This window comes from Oryctolagus cuniculus, chromosome 7 (genome assembly GCF_964237555.1).
Source record: "Oryctolagus cuniculus chromosome 7, mOryCun1.1, whole genome shotgun sequence".
Lineage (NCBI taxonomy): Eukaryota > Metazoa > Chordata > Mammalia > Lagomorpha > Leporidae > Oryctolagus > Oryctolagus cuniculus.
In genome coordinates this window covers 143,807,771-143,826,098 of record NC_091438.1, presented here as the reverse complement: position 1 = coordinate 143,826,098, position 18,328 = coordinate 143,807,771, and the positions used below count along the sequence as shown (strand labels likewise).

Here is an 18,328-nt window from a genome sequence, read left to right as displayed (position 1 = left end):
TCTGATTGGTAAGATAGGAGCTATAACAGGACCTAATTTATAGATTGTTATGAAATTAAGTGAGTTGTTTTATGTGACAGTATTGGTACATGGTGAGCACTGTATAAATATTAGCTATTAAAATGGCTCACTTCAGGTTTATTTGAAATAGTTAAAAACTGGAAAGTGTCTAAAAGAAATGTTTACATAAAATTTACTTAATCAGGGCTGGTGCTGTGGCATAGCAGGTAAAGCTGCTACTTACAGTGCTAGCATCCCCACATGGGTGCTGATTCAAGACCCGGGTGCTCCACTTCCAATCCAGTTCTCTGCTATGGCCTGTTAAAGCAGGGGAAGATGGCCCAAGTCCTTAGGCCCCTGTACCCACATGGGAGACCTGGAAGAAGTTCCTGGCTCCTGGCTTCAGATAAGCGCAGCTCTGGCCATTGTGGCCAACTGGGGAGTGAACCAGCGGATGGAAGACCTCTCTCTCTTCTCTCTCTCTCTCTCTCTCTCTCTCTCTCTCTCTCTCTCTTTCTCTGCCTTTCCTCCTCTCTCTGTGTAACTCTGACTTTCAAATAAATCTTAAAAAAAATTTACCTGATCAACTTGATGAATATAGATAACATCAAAGATCATAATGGAAAATATTTATAATAAAATATTTAAAAGATAATTTTGGGATGGAGAGCTTGGGAAATGATGTCTCCCTCCTCCTTATTGTTATAATGTTTATTATTTTTTAAAGATTTATTTATTTATTTGAAAGAGTTATACAGAGAGAAAGAGAGGCAAGAAGAGAGAGATTTTCCATTCAGTGGTTCACTCCCGAGTTGGCCGCAGTGGCTGGAATTGCACCCATCTGAAGCCAGGAGCCACGAGCTTCTTCCATGTCTCCCACGTGGGTGCAGGGGCTCAAGGACTTGGGCCATCCTCCACAGCTTTCCCAGGCCATAGCAGAGAGCAGGATCAGAAGTGGCACAGCTGGGTCTCAAACCAGTGCCCATATGGGATGTCAGCACTGCAGGTGGCAGCTTTATCCGCTACGCCACAGCACCGGCCCCATATAATATTGTTTATTTAAAGTTAAAAATCCTAGAAAAAGGAAAAAAAGTTCATCACCCAAACTTGCTTTCAGTATTATCATTCTTTTTGGTTTGAAATTTGAGTTGTTCTTGACTTTATCCCTCTTCTCCTACCACAGTGGCTAAGTCATAATGTTTCTTAAACTCATTTCATTTTTATTTTTTTAGACTTTTATTTATTTATTTGACAGGTAGAATTACAGACAGAGAGACAGAAAGGTCTTCCTTTTGTTGGTTCACTCCCCAATGGCCGCAACGGCTGGAACTACACCTATCCGAAGCTAGGAGCCAGGTGCCTCCTCCTGGTCTCCCATGTGGGTGCAGGGCCCAAGCACTTGGGCCATCCTCCACTGCCTTTCCAGGCCACAGCAGAGAGCTGGACTGGAAGAGGAGCAACTGGGACTAGAACCTGGCGCCATATTGGATGCTGGCACCACAGGCAGAGGATTAACCTAGTGCACCACGGCGCTGGCCCCTGTAACTCTGCCTTTCAAATAAAAATTTTATTTATTTATTTTATTTGAAAGGCAGAGTTACAGAGAGAGAGGGAGAGACAGGGAAATCCTCCATCTGCTGGCCCAATCCCCAAATGGCCGCATGGCCAGCACTGGGGCCAGGCTGAAGCCAGAAGCTTCCTCCAGGCTTCCTATGATGATAGCAGGGGTCTGAGCACTTGGGCCACTTTCCACTGCTTTTCCCCGGCCCTTAGCAGGGAGCTGGATTGGAAGTGGAGCAGCCGGGACACAAACCAATGCCCATTTGGGATACCAGCATTGCAAGCAGTGGTCCTACCCAGTATGCCACAACACTGGCCCCTAAGTTACCATTTTGTACCCATCAAGCTCCCTTAGAAATCTTCATTGCCTTTAAAATCAGCCCCTTCCCTGCTTTTCCAGTATATCTTTTAGCCACTCATGAATAAACCTTTGGTTCTAGCTACACTGTGTCCCTGTAAAAACCTCTAGATTTCTGCCGCTGTGCCTTTGCTCACTGTCTTCTCATGCTTCCACAAGCTTACCCCTTCCTTGAGCTTTTCATGCCCTTTTTCCATCAATGTCCACCTCCTCTTGAGGCCTTTTTTGGCCACTTAATTTCTTACTGATTCTTGCCTCTAAACTCCTGTGGCATTTACTGGATATAGCAATTACTAATAATGACTTGACTTGCCTGTCTACATCCTTTATCTAAAAATAGGTGTTAAAGTATTTGAAGTCGGGGTGAGCTTTTACTTCTGTTTTTTGGCACAGGGTGAGTGCCCTATGTGTGTGTGTGTGTGTGTGTGTTTTTTTAATAATTTTTTTTTTTAATTTGACAGATAGAGTTAGTGAGAGGTAGAGACAGAGAGAGAAGTCTTCCTTCTGTTGGTTCACCCCCCAAATGACTGCCATGACCGGCTCTGCGCCGATCAGGAGCCAGGTGCTTCCTCCTGGTCTCCCACGCGGGTACAGGGCCCAAGCACTTGGGCCATCCTCCACTGCCTTCCCGGCCACAGCAGAGCTGGACTGGAAGAGGAGCAACCAGGACTAGAACCCGACACCATATGGGATGCTGGCACCACAGGCGGAGGATTAGCCAAGTGAGCCACGGCGTCAGCCCCCTATGTGTGTTTTTTGAGAAACAGAAGCAGCCAGCTTAGTAATGTAGTCTGTATTGTGCAGGCATTGTAGCTTAATAGGTTAAGCCATCCCTTGGGACACCTATATTCCATATCAGAGTGCCAGTTTGGGTCCCAGCTCTGCTTCTGATCTGGTTTCCTGCTAATGTGCCTGTGATGGCCCAAATGTTTGGGTTCTTGCTGTGTATGTGGCAGACCTGGATGGAGTTCCTCACTCCTGGCTGCAGCCCGGCCCAGCCTTGGCTGTTGTGACCATTTGGGGAGTAAACCAGTGGATGGAAGATCTATGTCTCTGTCGCTCTTCCTCTCTCTGTCTGTAATCTGCCTTTCAAATAAATAAAAACATCTTTAGGGGGCGGGAAAAAGATGAGTCCACTTCTTGATTTTTCTAGTTGAAAATCTCTGTTGCTTTGAATGGGAACTAAAACAGATGATTCTAGGTTAATAGGAAATTTCTCGTTCTTGCTTCATTTCCTAGCGCCAGCAGAAACTTCAGAAGGAACGCCTCATGAATGACTTCTCTGCAGCCTTAAACAGTTTCCAGGCTGTGCAGAGAAGGGTATCGGAAAAGGAGAAGGAGAGCATTGCCAGAGCAAGAGCTGGATCGCGGCTGTCTGTGAGTGGGCTCCCCGAGGGCGTCGCGCTTACCCTTCTGATGCCGTACCAGAACTTGACAACAGCCAGTTACATTGTTTTATCTTACACTTCGGAATTTTTATCATTGTATGATTTTTAAAACATCATATATTTATCATTCAGAAAACATTGGTTCCAAGATATGCAAGTCTTCTAGATGTTGACACATTTTATATACAAATTAAATGGAAAAACTCGTGACTGTGAGTTTCAGCAGAAAACTTTAAGTACTGGGAAATGCTTCATAGTGGTAGATACGGGTTTTCCAAAAATCTGTTTTTTTCTGTGTTTGTTTTTACTTGCCACCACTCTGTTGTGTTCTTAGAAGTGGGAGGCTCACATTGTTGATTTTCAAGTATTTGCCATCTGAAATGTTTATATGTATATATCAAAAAGCATACAAAAGTTTTATAAACATTTTTGCCAAGTTTTTAATTAAACTATATTACATAAGTAAAAATGGTGTTCCCTAAAATAAGTGGCTGTAGTTCAGCCTGCAACTCAATTACTCAAGTGCTTTTCTTGGAAGTAAATGTATTTCTGTATGAAGCTGAAGTACTTCATATGTACTTCCCATTTCATCATACAGACTATTAAAAAGATGTGTTTTGAGAGGTCAAGATTAATTGTTTATATATAAGGCTTCATTAAGGACAAGTTGACTTTTTTTTTCCTGTGAGAATATGGTGATGAGTAATGCCAGTGTAGTCTGATGCCACGGCCCTGAGCCATTTTATCCACTCGCTCCATGAGTACAAATGTCAACCTGCAGGAACACGGCAAATAAACACATGCGTATCATTTTAAATAAAGCTCAAGTAAATGAAAAGGTACTCAGCTTCCTTAGTAATCGTAGAATTTCAGATGGAAACCACAGTGAGCCTGAGATACAGTGAGGGTAGTTGTGGATATGATACACCAGGAACCTTCCTATCTGGCCAGTAATGGTGTAAATTGGAACAACCCTCTGGGCACTATTTTAACTATATCTATAGAATACGTGCGTGCCTTATGACCTAGCACTTCCACCCTAGGGAAACCTAACAAGGTGTACCAGAGTGTACAGTAATGTTCATAGCAGCATGATTTGTAGTAGTTCAAAATTGGAAGCATGCAGATGTCAATCAACAGTAGAAGGGATCAACACTCTGTGACACTCCTGCACCAAGTTATCATAGAGGAAAGAAAATGAATGAACCGTGGCTGCATTCAGCATCAGGCATGCGACTGGCAGCCTCTGGAGTGATGCAAATGAAGCGTGAAAGAAAGCAAACAGCAGAGCTCCACTTAGGTGAAGTTCAGACACAGGCAAAATTATATGGAACAGAGATATATGTTACTGTTTTGAAAATGCAAGGAAATGATTTTCTCAGTCACAAAGTCAGGATCATTTTACTGATGGGGGAGAGGGGATATAATTGGAGAGAGCACTTAAGTGGGTTTCTAGGACATTTTCACTGTTTCTTGATCTGGGGAGGAAGGGCAAAATCAAACAACCCCATAGTGTTGTTCTGGGTGGGTAACATTTTTGGATTTCTTTCATTTTGGATTGTCCTATATTGCCATTATAGGAAGATAAAATGGAAATTGATTTATCTTTAACATTTCTTAGTTTGTTTTTAAATTACAGAATAATATGTGTATTAATCTGATTTTTGGAGTGAGTTTGCCACTATAATACCTAATATGCTATATTTATGAAGAAAATATTTACATTTTCTTAAAATTTGTTTTCTTGAAAGATTTAAACCCTTTCCTTACCTGCCTTCCCCCTTTCCTCCCATTTTTAAAAAGGGTTGTTGTTGCGCTTGTCCATGTTCTTCATACTATTTAGTGTGGTTTCTGGTCTAGGTCCAAAGTGGAAGGCAAAATTGCTTTTAACCTTTTTCTTAGTTAAGACAGATTGCCAGAGTCCTGTGTCATCATACAGATGCTGTTGGAGCCAAGGGCTATGTCACACTGTAGCTAAAGAAACCCTTGTTTTTGGTGTCTGTGACATATTTCTGAATAATGTCAATTAATGCCATCTGTTTTCTAGGCGGAAGAGAGGCAAAGAGAGGAGCAGCTTGTCTCGTTTGACAGGTAAAATAATTATTGATACAACCTGCTGGATAATTGTGATGGGAGCCTATATCTTTATAATTTTTTTTAAAGATTTATCTGCTGGGGCCGGCGCTGTGGCAAAGCGGGTAAAGCTGCTGCCTGCAGTGCTGGAATCCCATATGGGTACTGGTTCCAGTCCCGGCTGCTTCACTTCCAATCCAACTCTCTGCTATGGCCTGGGAAATGAGTACAAGATGGCCCAAGTCCTTGGGCCCCTGCACCCATATGGGAAGACCCAGAAAGCTCCTGGCTCCTGACTGCTGGCTTCAGATCAGCACAGCTCTGGCTATTGCTGCCAACTGGGGAGTGAACCAGCGGATAGAAGACGTCTCTCTCTCTGCCTCCCCTTCTCTCTTTGTGTGACTCTGACTTTCAAATAAATAAATAAATCTTTTTTTAAAAAAAATTTACCTATTTAACTGAAAGAGTTATAGGGAGAGAGAGAGAAGTCTTCCATCTGCTGGTTCACTCCCAAAATGGCTGCAAGGGCTGGGCCATGCCGAAGCCAGGAGCCAGGAGCTCCATCCCGGTCTTCCATGTGGATTCAGGGGCCCAAGGACTTGGGCCATTTTATGCTGCCTTCTCAAGTGCATCAGCAGGGAGCTGGATCAGAAGTGGGGCAGCCAGGTCTCAAACCAGCGGCCATATGGGATGCTGGTGCTGCGGGTGGCAACTTTACCCGCTACACCACAGTGCTGGCCAATATATCTCTATACTTATTTTTTGACTTGAAAAATAATCAATGAGTAGGGCCAGCATTGTGACACAGTGTGTTAAGCCACTGCTTGTGACACCTGCATTTCATATCAGTGTGCCAGTTCCAATCCTGGCTGCTCTGCTTCTGATCCAGCTTCTGGTTAATGTGCTGGGAAGGCAGTGGAGGATTGTTGAGGTGGATTCATTTCTGAGAGGAAGAGTGTGGTGGGGGCAAGAGGCGTGGAGTCACCACACAGACCCCGGGAGTCAGGTGAAAGCAGGCCTGAGGCAAGCAGCCCACAGACTCGTTTATTTCAGTTGCTACAGCTGCTTATATAGCCAAGGCAGCCAATCCCGTCAAGGGGCAGTCTATGCCCTAACCAATCACAGCCTGTTGCCAGGCAGTTTCCAAAGCCATCCAGTCACAGCCTGTTGCCAGTCAGGCACTGTTGTCATGTGGTTTCCGAAGCCATCCAATCACGACCTGTTGTCAGTCAGTTTCTGTTGTCAGTGGCCATCTTGGTATGACCTTTTCACCTTCTCATTCCACCACATATGTCAGTGGCCATCTTGACATGACCTTCTCACTTTCTCATTCCACCACAGAGGATGGCCCAAGTACTTAGGTCCCTCCCACCAATGTGGAGACCAGGATGGAGTTCTTGGCTCCTGGCTTCTGCCTGGCCCAAACCTGGGTATTGCAGCCATCTGAGGAGTGAACCAATGGATGGAAGATCTGTCACTCTACCTTTCAAACAAACAAACAAATAAATCTTAAAAGGGAAATGAGGCCGGTGCCGCGGCTCACTAGGCTAATCCTCCGCCTTGCGGCGCCGGCACCAGGTTCTAGTCCCAGTCGGGGCGCTGGATTCTGTCCCGGTTGCCCCTCTTCCAGGCCAGCTCTCTGCTGTGGCCAGGGAGTGCAGTGGAGGATGGCCCAAGTGCTTGGGCCCTGCACCCCATGGGAGACCTGGCTCCTGCCATTGGATCAGTGTGGTGCGCCGGCCACAGCACGCCAGCCGCGGCGGCCATTGGAGGGTGAACCAACGGCAAAGGAAGACCTTTCTCTCTGTCTCTCTCTCACTGTCCACTCTGCCTGTCAAAAAATAAAAATAAAAACAAACAAACAAAAAAAGGGAAATGAGTAAAAAAGGAGGACAAAATAAAAGAGATCTGTGGTGGGTAATTGATAATCCACATAATAAAAGGTCAAACCATAGGTTCTTGTAAGATATTTGAATTATGACAGGAATAATGTCAAGGTGAATAAAAAATTCCAAGAAACCCTTGATGTCTGTGTGTTTGGGAGAGACCTTGACTCATTAGGAATAGGTATGAACCCACACGTCTACGGATCATTTTACCTCTAATTCAGAGTTGCATTCCTCGGAGTTCTTGGGTATCTGCTTACTCACCTCTAAATTAGCACAGCTCATCTTCTAGGAATATTAAGAGGAAAAGCAGACAATTTGTATCTGAAGGAGTTATCTTTTCTTAACTTCCCTAAGCTAATCCCTTAGACATATTTGTGACATTAGTTTAGAACTTAATATGCTGAATTTTATCATAGATCTCTATCCATCACCCTACATGATGTTCTCGAGTTCCACGGAGGTCTGGGGGACTCTCTTATCAACTTCGCATCTCCAGCACATGGAGGCTGTTCTGTAATACTGTGGCCAAGAAGGATGGTTCATCCATATGTTGGGAAAATGCACAACAGTGGATTTCAAGGTGTTTTGGGCCTACTATAATAGGAAGCATGCCTTCAGTGAGTTCACATTGCTTTCCTTGTCTGGCAAATCCTAGCAAGACTTTAGAGTATACCCTTCAATGGAACCAGCCAGGAATCCCAACCCTCGTAATTCCACTTCATCTCAGCTTTGCCTATGGAAGCTGACACTCTGTTTCCTTGGAGCCTATTACCAGCTCTTTGCCTCTTGATATGAAGAGTGTGGCCCTCCAGGACTTCGTGTTGATATCAGAGGAGTTGTAACCCTGGAAATGAGTCTGGAGAGGCTTTGCTGGCAATGGCAGTATTGTAGATAGGTGTTGTCACAGCTTGAGCAGAGGACTCAGTGTATCTGTCTCCCTGTAGCCATGAGGAGTGGAACCAGATGCAGAGCCAAGAGGACGAGGCGGCCATCACCGAGCAGGACCTGGAGCTTATTAAAGAGAGGGAGACAGCAATTCGGCAGCTGGAGGTAAGAGCCAAGTTGTGTTTCCTGTTTGACCGTCTGCAGCTATCTGGATTTAGTACACTTGAATTTTTTCCCAGTTACTATGAAAAATATGAAATGAGGCGTGTATGAGTTTTGTATATTGTCTGTTTCAGTGTTAACAATGGTGAGTTTAAACCATTGTCAGGATATAGGCCTTGGTGCTCAGGAGTACCCGAATTGTTTCCTCAGTCACGTGGTCTCCTTGAGAAAGACACAAGAAGAACAGAGCAAGGGAAACAAATATTTTACTGCTCACTGGGACTGCACAAATCCACTTATGTGCATGTATTTTATGGTAGTAAATGATAAAATAGACAATATTGTAAAAAAAGAAGGCAATATGAACTGAACATGCTACCTGGGAAGCAGCAAGATCACCCAAGCCCAAACAGCCTAGAGGAGAAGCTGACATGCTGGTACGGACAAATTCTGCATGCACTAGCCCTAAATTGAGCCTAAACTGGGCCTTACGACAAAGCCTATGAGTGCCTCCCAGCAACAACAATTTTAAAGATTTATTTATGTATTTAAGGAGAGCAAGAGGGAGAGACAGAAAAAGATGTTCCATCTGCTGGTTTGCTCTCCAAATGGCTGCAATGGCTGAAGCTGGGCTCATTTGAAGGCAGAAGCCAAGAGCTTCTTCTGGGTCTCCCACTGGAGTACAGGGGCCCAAGCACTTTGGCCATCTTCTACTGCTTTTCCAGGCCATAGTAGAGAGCTGGATCATAAATGGAGCAGCCGGGACTCGAACCAGCGCCCATATGGGATGCTGGCACCGCAGATGGAAGCTTAGCCTACTAGGCCACAGCACTGGCCCCGACAATTAAATCTTATGACATACTTTTTTTTTTTTCTCTCTCTCTTTTTTTAAATATTTATTTATTTACTTACTTGAAAGAGTTATACAGCGAGAGGAGAGCCAGAGAGAGAGAGAGAGAGAGAGGTCTTTCATCTGATGGTTCACTCCCCAATTGGCCGCAGTGGCTGGAGCTGTGCCGATCTGAAGCCAGGAGCCAGGAGCTTCCTCCACGACTCCCACGTGGGTGCAGGGGCCCAAAGACTTGGGCCATCCTCTACTGCTTTCTCAGGCCGTAGCAGAGAGCTAGATCAGAAGTGGAGCAGCCGGGGCTGGAACCAGTGCCCATATGGAATGTTGGCACTGCAGGCAGCAGCTTTACCCACTACGCCACAGCACCGGCCCTTTTTTGCTCTTTAACTCAGTTTCTTTTCTGTTTATGTGGCTTCTCTTTTGCTTTAAGGCACTAAGGGGGGCTGGCATGTGGCATATCGGGTTACACCACCACCTAAGGTGTTGGCATGCCATATAGGCAGGTCCCAGCTACTCCACTTCGGATCTAGATCCCTGCTAATGCACCTGGGAAAGCAGTGAAAGATGGCCTGAGGGCTTAGGCTCCTACACCCATATGGGAGACCCAGAAGAAACTCCTAGCTCCTGGCTTCATCCTGGCTGAGCTCTGCCCATAGTGGCCATTTCGTGAGTGAATCAGTGGATGGGAGATCTCTCACTGTCTCTCTCTGTAACTCTATCTTTCAAATAAATAAATAAATCTTAAAAAAAAATTCAAGTTTGGGCCGGCGCCGCGGCTCACTAGGCTAATCCTCCGCCTAGCGGCGCCGGCACACCGGGTTCTAGTCCCGGTCGGGGCGCCGGATTCTGTCCCGGTTGCCCCTCTTCCAGGCCAGCCCTCTGCTGTGGCCAGGGAGTGCAGTGGAGGATGGCCCAGGTGCTTGGGCCCTGCACCCCATGGGAGACCAGGAAAAGCACCTGGCTCCTGGCTCCTGCCATCGGATCAGCGCGGTGCGCCGGCCGTAGCGCGCCGGCCGCGGCGGCCATTGGAGGGTGAACCAACGGCAAAGGAAGACCTTTCTCTCTGTCTCTCTCTCTCACTGTCCACTCTGCCTGTCAAAAAAAAAAAAAAAAAAAAAAAAAAAATTCAAGTTTGGCTATATATATAGCAAATAACTTCTTTAAAAAAGGCACTCACATGCTACCTCTTTCACAAGGTCTTCTGCACACCCTTCTATACACTATTTGTTAGCCATTTCCTATGTAATCCCTTTCTTATTTATCTGTACTTATTGCATACACACTCCCATGCCACTTAGCCATACGTATCCACAGCAACTTGCAGACTGCCCCAACTATAAAAGAATCTTAGCACAGGTTTGAGATGCTAGTTATGATTCCAGTCACCCTTTGTTTTTTGTTTTTGACAGATAGAGTTAGACACAGAGAGAGAGACAGAAAGAAAGGTTTTGGTCTTCCTTCTGCTGGTTCACCCCCTAAATGGCTGCCACGTCCGGAGCTACGCCGATCCGAAGCCAGGAGCCAGGTGCTTCCTCCTGATCTCCCATGCGGGTGCAGGGCTCAAGCACCTGGGCCATCCTCCACTGCCTTCCTGGGCCACAGCAGAGAGCTGGTCTGGTTACCCTTTGAACCTAGGAGTTCTTCTGATGGACATCAGTATGTGCTACTCAAATGCACATCTCAAAATTCTGTAGTGCCATGCCCTATCTGGGCAAACCCCCCCCCCCTTTTTTTTTTTGGTTAAGATTTATTTTTATGTTTGAAAGGCAGAGATACAGAGAGAAGGAAAGAGAGAGAGCAAATTATCTTCCATCCACTGGTTCACTGCCCAAATGGCCATAACAGCCAGGGCTGGGCCAGGCCAAAGCCAGGAGCCAGGAGCTACTTCTGGGTCTCCCATGTGGGTATAGGGGCCCAGTACTTGGGCTATCTTCCACTGCTTTCTCAGGTGCATTAGCAGGGAGCTGGATTGGAAGTGGAGCAGTTGGGACTCGAAACCGCACTCAAATGGGATATGGCATTGCAGGTAGAGGCTTAACCTTCTATTTTTCTCCTGTTTCAAACACTGCGTTACATAATTTTACCTGCCCAAACAGACAATTTACAAATATTCGGTCAATAAACTGCTAACATCCATAAAAAGGTAGCTTTGTTACCTTCCTCTGTCAGAGTAGCAGCCTTCCAAAAAGGGTGTTTGCCATTCACCCTGGAACTGCCATCCGCAAACTGAGCGTCTCTTAGTCAATCAGTTGAGAACTATTTATAGGAAATGTCCAAGTGACAATGTAGAGTTCAGTAGCTCCTCACAGGGTTCTACAGTCAGTCCAGGGGGCAGAGAGACTACCTGTGGGGGTATCTCCTCCTTGCAGTCCCAGGCAACATGGTCCTCTGTAAGCTGTCTAAGCTCCCTGGTGCAAAGTCCCAGTACGTTGTTGCTGGGAGGCACTCATAGGCTTTGTTGTAAGGCCCAGTTTAGGCTCAATTTAGGGCTAGTGCATGCAGAATTTGTCCGTACCAGCATGTCAGCTTCTCCTCTAGGCTGTTTGGGCTGGGTGATCTTGCTGCTTCCCAGGTAGCATGTTCAGTTCGTGTTGCCTTCTTTTTTTACAATATTAGGTGGGTAGTGATAGATCATTTTCTATTTGTGGAAAAAGCATCATTTATAGATTAAAAACAGAGGAGTGGGTATTATGGCATGGTTAGGTTAAGCCCAGCTTGGAATGCCTGTGAGTGCCTCCCAGCGACAACATACTGGGACTTCGTACCTCTGTTTACAGAGGATCATGCTACGTAGGGAATGCAAGGAGGAGATAGCCACAAGCAGGAAGCCCCTCTGCCCCTTGGACTGGCTGTAGAACTATGTGAAGAGCTACTGGGCTCATCCCATGTCAGAGTACCTGGAATCAAGTTCTACTTCCATTTTGATCCAGCTTCTGCTAATGCATACCCTGGGAAGCAGCAGAGATGCCTTGAGTGCCTGGATTCCTGCCACCCACCTGGGAGACCTAGATGGCATTCCTGGCTCATGGCTTCAGTCTGGCCCAGCCTGGCTGTTGTGGGTATTTGGGCACTGAACCAGCAGATGGAAAATCAATCTCAATCAATCTCTCTCTCTCTCTTTCTCTCTCTCTCCCTCTGCCTTTCAAATTAAAAAGCAATAAAACAAAAAAGAAAACACATGTATTATGTTAACAGCCAAAACTTTAGGTAAGTAGAAGAAATAAATCTGCTAACGTGTTGCTTAATGGTAGTTAATAGTTTTTTTGTCTTTCTTAGGCAGATATTTTGGATGTCAATCAGATATTTAAAGATTTGGCCATGATGATCCATGACCAGGGTGACCTGATTGGTATGTATTATTGGCACTTTTAACCTTGAGGTGAGTTGATAGTGTTTGGTGCAACAAGTAAGACATGTCAGCTATAGAATTAAAGTTTAGAAAAGTTATTTAAAGATTTTTCATCTATTTATTTATTTATTTTTGACAAGTAGAGTTAGACAGTGAGAGAGAGAGACAGAGAGAGTTATAGACAGTGAGAGAGACACAGAGAGAAAGGTCTTTCTTCCGTTGGTTCACTCCCCAAATGGCCGCCATGGCCAGCGCTGCGCCGATCTGAAGCCAGGAGTCTGCTGCTTCCTCCCGGTCTCCCATGCGGATACAGGGACCCAAGCACTTGTGCCCTTCCAGGCCACAGCAGAGAGCTGGACTGGGAGAGGAGCAACTGGAACTAGTACCCGGCGCCCCAACCAGGACTAGAACCTGGGGTACTGGTGCCACAGGCGGAGGATTAGCCAAGTGAGCCATGGCACTGGCCTTAAATTTTTTTTTTTTTTTTAAAGATTTATTTATTTATTTGAAAGTCAGAGTTACACAGAGGAGAGGCAGAGGGAGAGACAGGTCTTCCATTCACTGCTGCACTGATGAGGAGCCAGGAGCTTCCTCTGGGTCTCCCACACAGGTGCAGGGGCCCAAGGACTTGGGCCATCTTCTACTGCTTTCCCAGGCCACAACAGAGAGCTGGATTGGAAGTGAAGCAGCCGGGACTTGAACCGGTACCCATATGGGATGCCAGCACTGCAGGCAGTAGCCTAACCCACTACGCCACTGTGCCAGCCCCATAAAGATTTTTAAAATTCATTGTGCTAGCAGTTTTCTTATGTTATCAATGTAGAAGTTAAAGTGAGGTTTCCATGAAACCTCATTTACTTGCCAAAGCCTCTTGGTAAATCTCTATTTAATAGCTACTAGCTTCCCAACTTTTATCTCCAGAAACTTGCACAATTACTCTTTTTTAAGCTTTTTATATGGAAATAATTTCAAGTTCATAAAAAGCTGTAAAAATAAAAATACTGCAAGGAACTCCTTTTAACCTTTACTTAGGTTTACTTTTTGTTAACATTCTATGTCATTTGCTTTTTTTTTTTTTTTTGACAGGCAGAGTGGACAGTGAGAGAGAGAGACAGAGAGAAAGGTCTTCCTTTTGCCGTTGGTTCACCCTCCAATGGCCGCCGCGGGTGGTGCGCTGCGGCCAGCGCACCGTGCTGATCCGAAGGCAGGAGCCAGGTGCTTCTCCTGGTCTCCCATGGGGTGCAGGGCCCAAGCACTTGGGCCATCCTCCACTGCACTCCCTGGCCACAGCAGAGAGCTGGCCTGGAAGAGGGGCAACCGGGACAGAATCCGGTGCCCTGACCGGAACTAGAACCCGGTGTGCCAGCGCCGCAAGGCGGAGGATCAGCCTAGTGAGCCGCGGCGCCGGCCGTCATTTGCTTTTTGATGTACTCTGTGTGTGTGTGTGTGTTTGCGTGCACACGGGCATATGCACGTACAAGTGAGAGCAAGACAGAGACAGAGAGAATGTATTCATATATACATAATTTTTCCTGAAGCATTTATGGATGAGTCCCTTGTCCCTAAATACTTCAGTGTTTATTTCTAAGAATAGGGCTATATTCTTATCCAGGTAGTAACTTCTGATTTCTTAACTGGGATAGTAATGAAACAGGAACCCATAACATCAGAAGTAGGTTCAGTTTTTAGCCTTGACACATCTGGGTGTGCTAAAATATGCATCATCCTTCTCTTTGCAGACAGCATAGAAGCCAATGTGGAAAGTTCAGAGGTGCACGTTGAAAGAGCAACTGATCAGTTACAGCGAGCTGCTTACTATCAGGTAAAAGCAAGAACCAAAGAAAGTCACTGTACTGCAGACTTCATGGGCCACCACAGTGCACTGACTCTGAGCACAGCCCAGCTTTTTGCTTAGGCTGAAGCTGGAGACAAGCAGTCATACTTGCAGGTCCAGTCCCAAGTATTTCCTTTGCAGGGAGATCTACAAAATGTCATCAGACCATGAATAAACATATACAGAAACCTCAGAGCTGCAAAACTAATAACCCCATAAGCTAGCATGAAACCTAGAATATAAATGGTGTAAGGCTAATCTTACATCCTAATCAGCTGAGATGTGCTTCCATTAGGATAGGAAGAAGTACAGTTAAAGCAGGGTTTCACAGGATTTATGTTGACTGTTGGCACAGAAGATGGACACAGACCACTTCAACTGTTATTTATATCTGAATAAGTAGAGCTTAGTCATACTGGAACTGTTCCTGCAAAGTAAAGTTCTACTTACTAGTTGAAACTGGTTTTATGATTTATCTGGGTCTCTATCTCAGTGTGAAAATACCGTGAACGTGAGGTCCTTCTCCTTTCCTCTCAGTTTGGTTTTCATGGCTTTTTGGAAGTCGTGTTTTAGTCATTTTCCATGTTCTTAGACTACCTGTTCTTAAAGAAATTGTGTTCAATAATAATTTTACCTTTATAAACTACATGATGTCTTTAGTGTCTAATGGTAAGGAATAATTTTATATACATCCACTTGGTATTATATGATGTGAGGATTTAGTTATATTTATGAAAAAATTGTATTAACAAAGATGCTTATATAAAACATTAAGTGAGAAAAAATCAAACATCATACAGTATGTATGCAAATGACAGTATGCATAGATAAAAGATCAGGAGTTACAATCAAAACATCAACAGTTTGATCTATGGGTGATTATTTTTCTGCTTGCCTTTTTTTTCCCAATGCATATTAAATTTTATAATAGGTATAAACTTACTAAAATACATATGACAAATATTATTATTTTTTCAAGATTTATCTGTTTGAAAGGCAGAGTTACAGAGTGTCAGGGAGAGACACAGAGAGAGAACTCTTCATCCATTTGTTCACTCTCCAAATGGCTGAAACTGAAGCCAAAAGCCAGAAGCCTCTTACAAGTCTCCCAATGTGGGTGCAGGGGTCCAAGTACTTGGGCCATCTTCTGCTGCCTTCCCAGGCAAATTAGCAGGGGGCTGGATTGGAAGTGGATCAGTGGGGACTCAAACCAGCACCCATATGGGATGCCAGTGTCAGCAGGTGGCAGCTTTACCTGCTATGCCACAACATTGTCCCCTCCCCCTTTAAAGATTTATTTATTTGAAATGTAGAGTTACAGAGAGGCAGAGGCAGAAAGAGAGAGAGAATGAATGAATGAGTCTTCTGTCCGCTGGTTCACTCCCTAAATGGCCATAATGGCCGGAGCTGGGCTGATCTGAAGCCAGGAGCCATGAGTTTCTTCCAGGTCTCCCACGTGGGTGCAGGGGCCTAAACATTTGGGCCATTTCTGCTGGTTTTCCAGGTGCATTTGCAGGGAGCTGGATTGGAAGTGGAGCAGCCGGGACTTGAACCAGCGCCCATATGGGATGCTGGCACTGCAGGCAGCACCTTTATCCGCTACGCCACAGCTCCAGCCCCAATAGCATTATTTTTATAAATAATTTCTATCATAATAGGTATGTCTCCTTTGCAAAACTGTATTTAAGGACCTAGAATTAAAACTTACACTGCTGCCTAGTGCTAGTGCTGATGACTGTTGAGATTTTGTGAATGTTCTCTGCCTATTTGTGCATGCATAGAGTTAATTTTGTATTACAAGGAGGCAGATTTATGAAGCACTCTTGGAGTCTTAGATATTAAAACTTTTGTTTCATGAGTGTCTTCTTCACATATTTCTTTCCCCAGAAAAAATCTCGCAAGAAGATGTGCATCCTGGTGCTTGTCCTGTCTGTGATTATTGCAGTCTTGATAATTGTTTTCTGGGTAGTGTATGGGAAATGAAGTGTGGTTGCCTCAAAGCCTTCTCCTGCTGAACTGTTTTCAAGGGCAAGTGCTGGTTGGAGTCTTGCCAGAACAAACTGATCACAAGAGGAGTGCACATACCAGAACGTCCTGTAACAATTTAGTTAGAAACTAACTACTAACTAGTCCTTGGAATTAGTGACCCATGGAGACAGTATTTATCAATATATGTATACATTTTATTGGTTTCTCCAATTAGGAATTAATTTATGTGGATTTTGCTTTCTCTTGTATTCTGATTGCCCTGTATCCCAAAAGTTTATTGAAAATTCCATTCTAGGTATTCTTTTTTGACAGGCAACACTACAGACTCGTAATATTGTCTTTTTATGTGTATACAAAATTTACCTTTTTCCTAGCAACTAACATGAATTGCTTTCTGGCGCCCAGCATAATTGGAGTATGTCAGAAACTGTATAATAGGCCAGGAATTTTTATTATTTAATATTTTAATTTGAATTTCTAAGAAGCTTATTCTCTGTTTTGCAAAATTTTGGCACTATATTTAACTGGAAAGTAAAAATTGCACATGTGATTTAAGATTTAATGAAAAGTATCTATTCGAGCTGATCAGTTGTTCGGGTACATGTTCCTAATCTGGGTTTAAAGTTTATTTTCTGCTAGTGTCACCCACAGCAGTTCATCCACTTACACACTAAGCCATTTTGCCCACTTTTTCAAGAGGTTAATTTAATGAACAACACTATAGTCTTGGGGGGGGGGGATCCCCTCACCCACCTGTCTGCATCTAAAGGAAGAATTAGGCATAGCATGCTTTTGGAAAGCAAGTAGGCATTGTTTGGAATGATTTAATTGTTTTGTTGTTATGCACTTGTAGTTCTACATTCCTGGTAAATGATGAATGTTGCTGTCAAAAGCTGCCCCCTACCTTCTAAGGATTCCTGGGCACTTGACAGCAGGGAGATTTTGAAAGCTATACTGAAGTTGGTTTAAAACAGTCCTGTGAACCTGTGATAAAGCAAAGCAAAGGTTCATTTTTGTAAATAATAATAGTTTGGAATAGTGATGTTAGACTTACCCTAATTTATGAACAAGAGATTAATCTCTCCTTGCATAGTTTAGACAAAATATGTTTCAATAAAAAAGATTGCTGTCTTGTAATATAAATGTTGTTCACTTCCCTTTTTCACAGGCCTAGAACAAGTTAAAGGGAACATAATCTGTTTAGGCTCTTAAATATGAATGGGGCCAACAGTTTTGGTTCATCCTTTACTCAGTTAGAGGATTTGGCCACCCTGGGTATATTTATATTCCTTTTTGTCATTTCTCTTAATGTCACTTAATCTTGTACTAAGCTAATGTGAACGGTGGGAAAACAAGGGCCCAGATGCCTAAGTTTCTTTGCACTCTTGCACCATTCCACCTACTTAATACGAATAAACATTTTAAAAGCTTTTGTAGTTAAGTTTTTATGAGTCTGCACCCTAATGAGGGTAGGTATTAGATAATGTGCTGTTGTGAAATAAATTAAGATTTGGCAAGAAGACTGGAGACCAGGTGAGGGTTGCATTGGCAGTGGAACAGGTGTTGCTGCCTTTCCTTGGACGACAGGACAGAGCTGTTGAGGTGGCGAGGTAGCCCAGGCAGCAGCTTCAGAGGCGATTCCCTGATGCTCTGGTCACCGCCCTTTCGGATCCACATTTCGGTTGGACTTGGATACATCATTTGTAACATTCATGAAAGAAAAAAAAAGTTTTTTGAAAAAATATTTGAATTCGGGTAAAATAAAGTGTTCGTAGTTCTGTAATACCGTGTGGTCCAGTTGTGGTTGTACTGTGGCCGGGAGAGCAGATAGGAGCTTGGCCTAGAATTCATGGTAGTTGCCAAAGAGATGCCAGGTGATTCTAACAGCCTGTGCTCAGAAGCCTTCATCTCCTCCTTGATTATCTTTGTGAGGACTGTGTTCTAGGAGAGTGGCTCCTAACTATGGCTTCACATCAGACATTTTTTTGTTT

At 44.3% G+C, this 18,328-nt stretch overlaps 1 protein-coding gene across 2 annotated transcripts in view; it reads left to right on the top strand.

The window, feature by feature from the left end:
- The window catches only part of STX12 (syntaxin 12), a 38,835-nt gene extending 20,715 nt beyond the window's left edge, over positions 1–18,120 (top strand). The window contains exons 4-9 of one of the 2 annotated variants that reach the window (XM_002716116.5): positions 3,158–3,295; positions 5,354–5,397; positions 8,213–8,318; positions 12,442–12,514; positions 14,254–14,336; positions 16,236–18,120. In XM_002716116.5, the coding sequence (XP_002716162.1) occupies positions 3,158–3,295; positions 5,354–5,397; positions 8,213–8,318; positions 12,442–12,514; positions 14,254–14,336; positions 16,236–16,331 (540 nt within the window). In that variant the 3' untranslated portion in view covers positions 16,332–18,120. Of the gene's footprint in view, positions 1–3,157; positions 3,296–5,353; positions 5,398–8,212; positions 8,319–12,441; positions 12,515–14,253; positions 14,337–15,852; positions 16,207–16,235 lie in introns of those variants that run through there. The other variant, XM_051856792.2, reaches the window with a different exon arrangement.
- Positions 18,121–18,328: the final 208 nt, after the last annotated feature.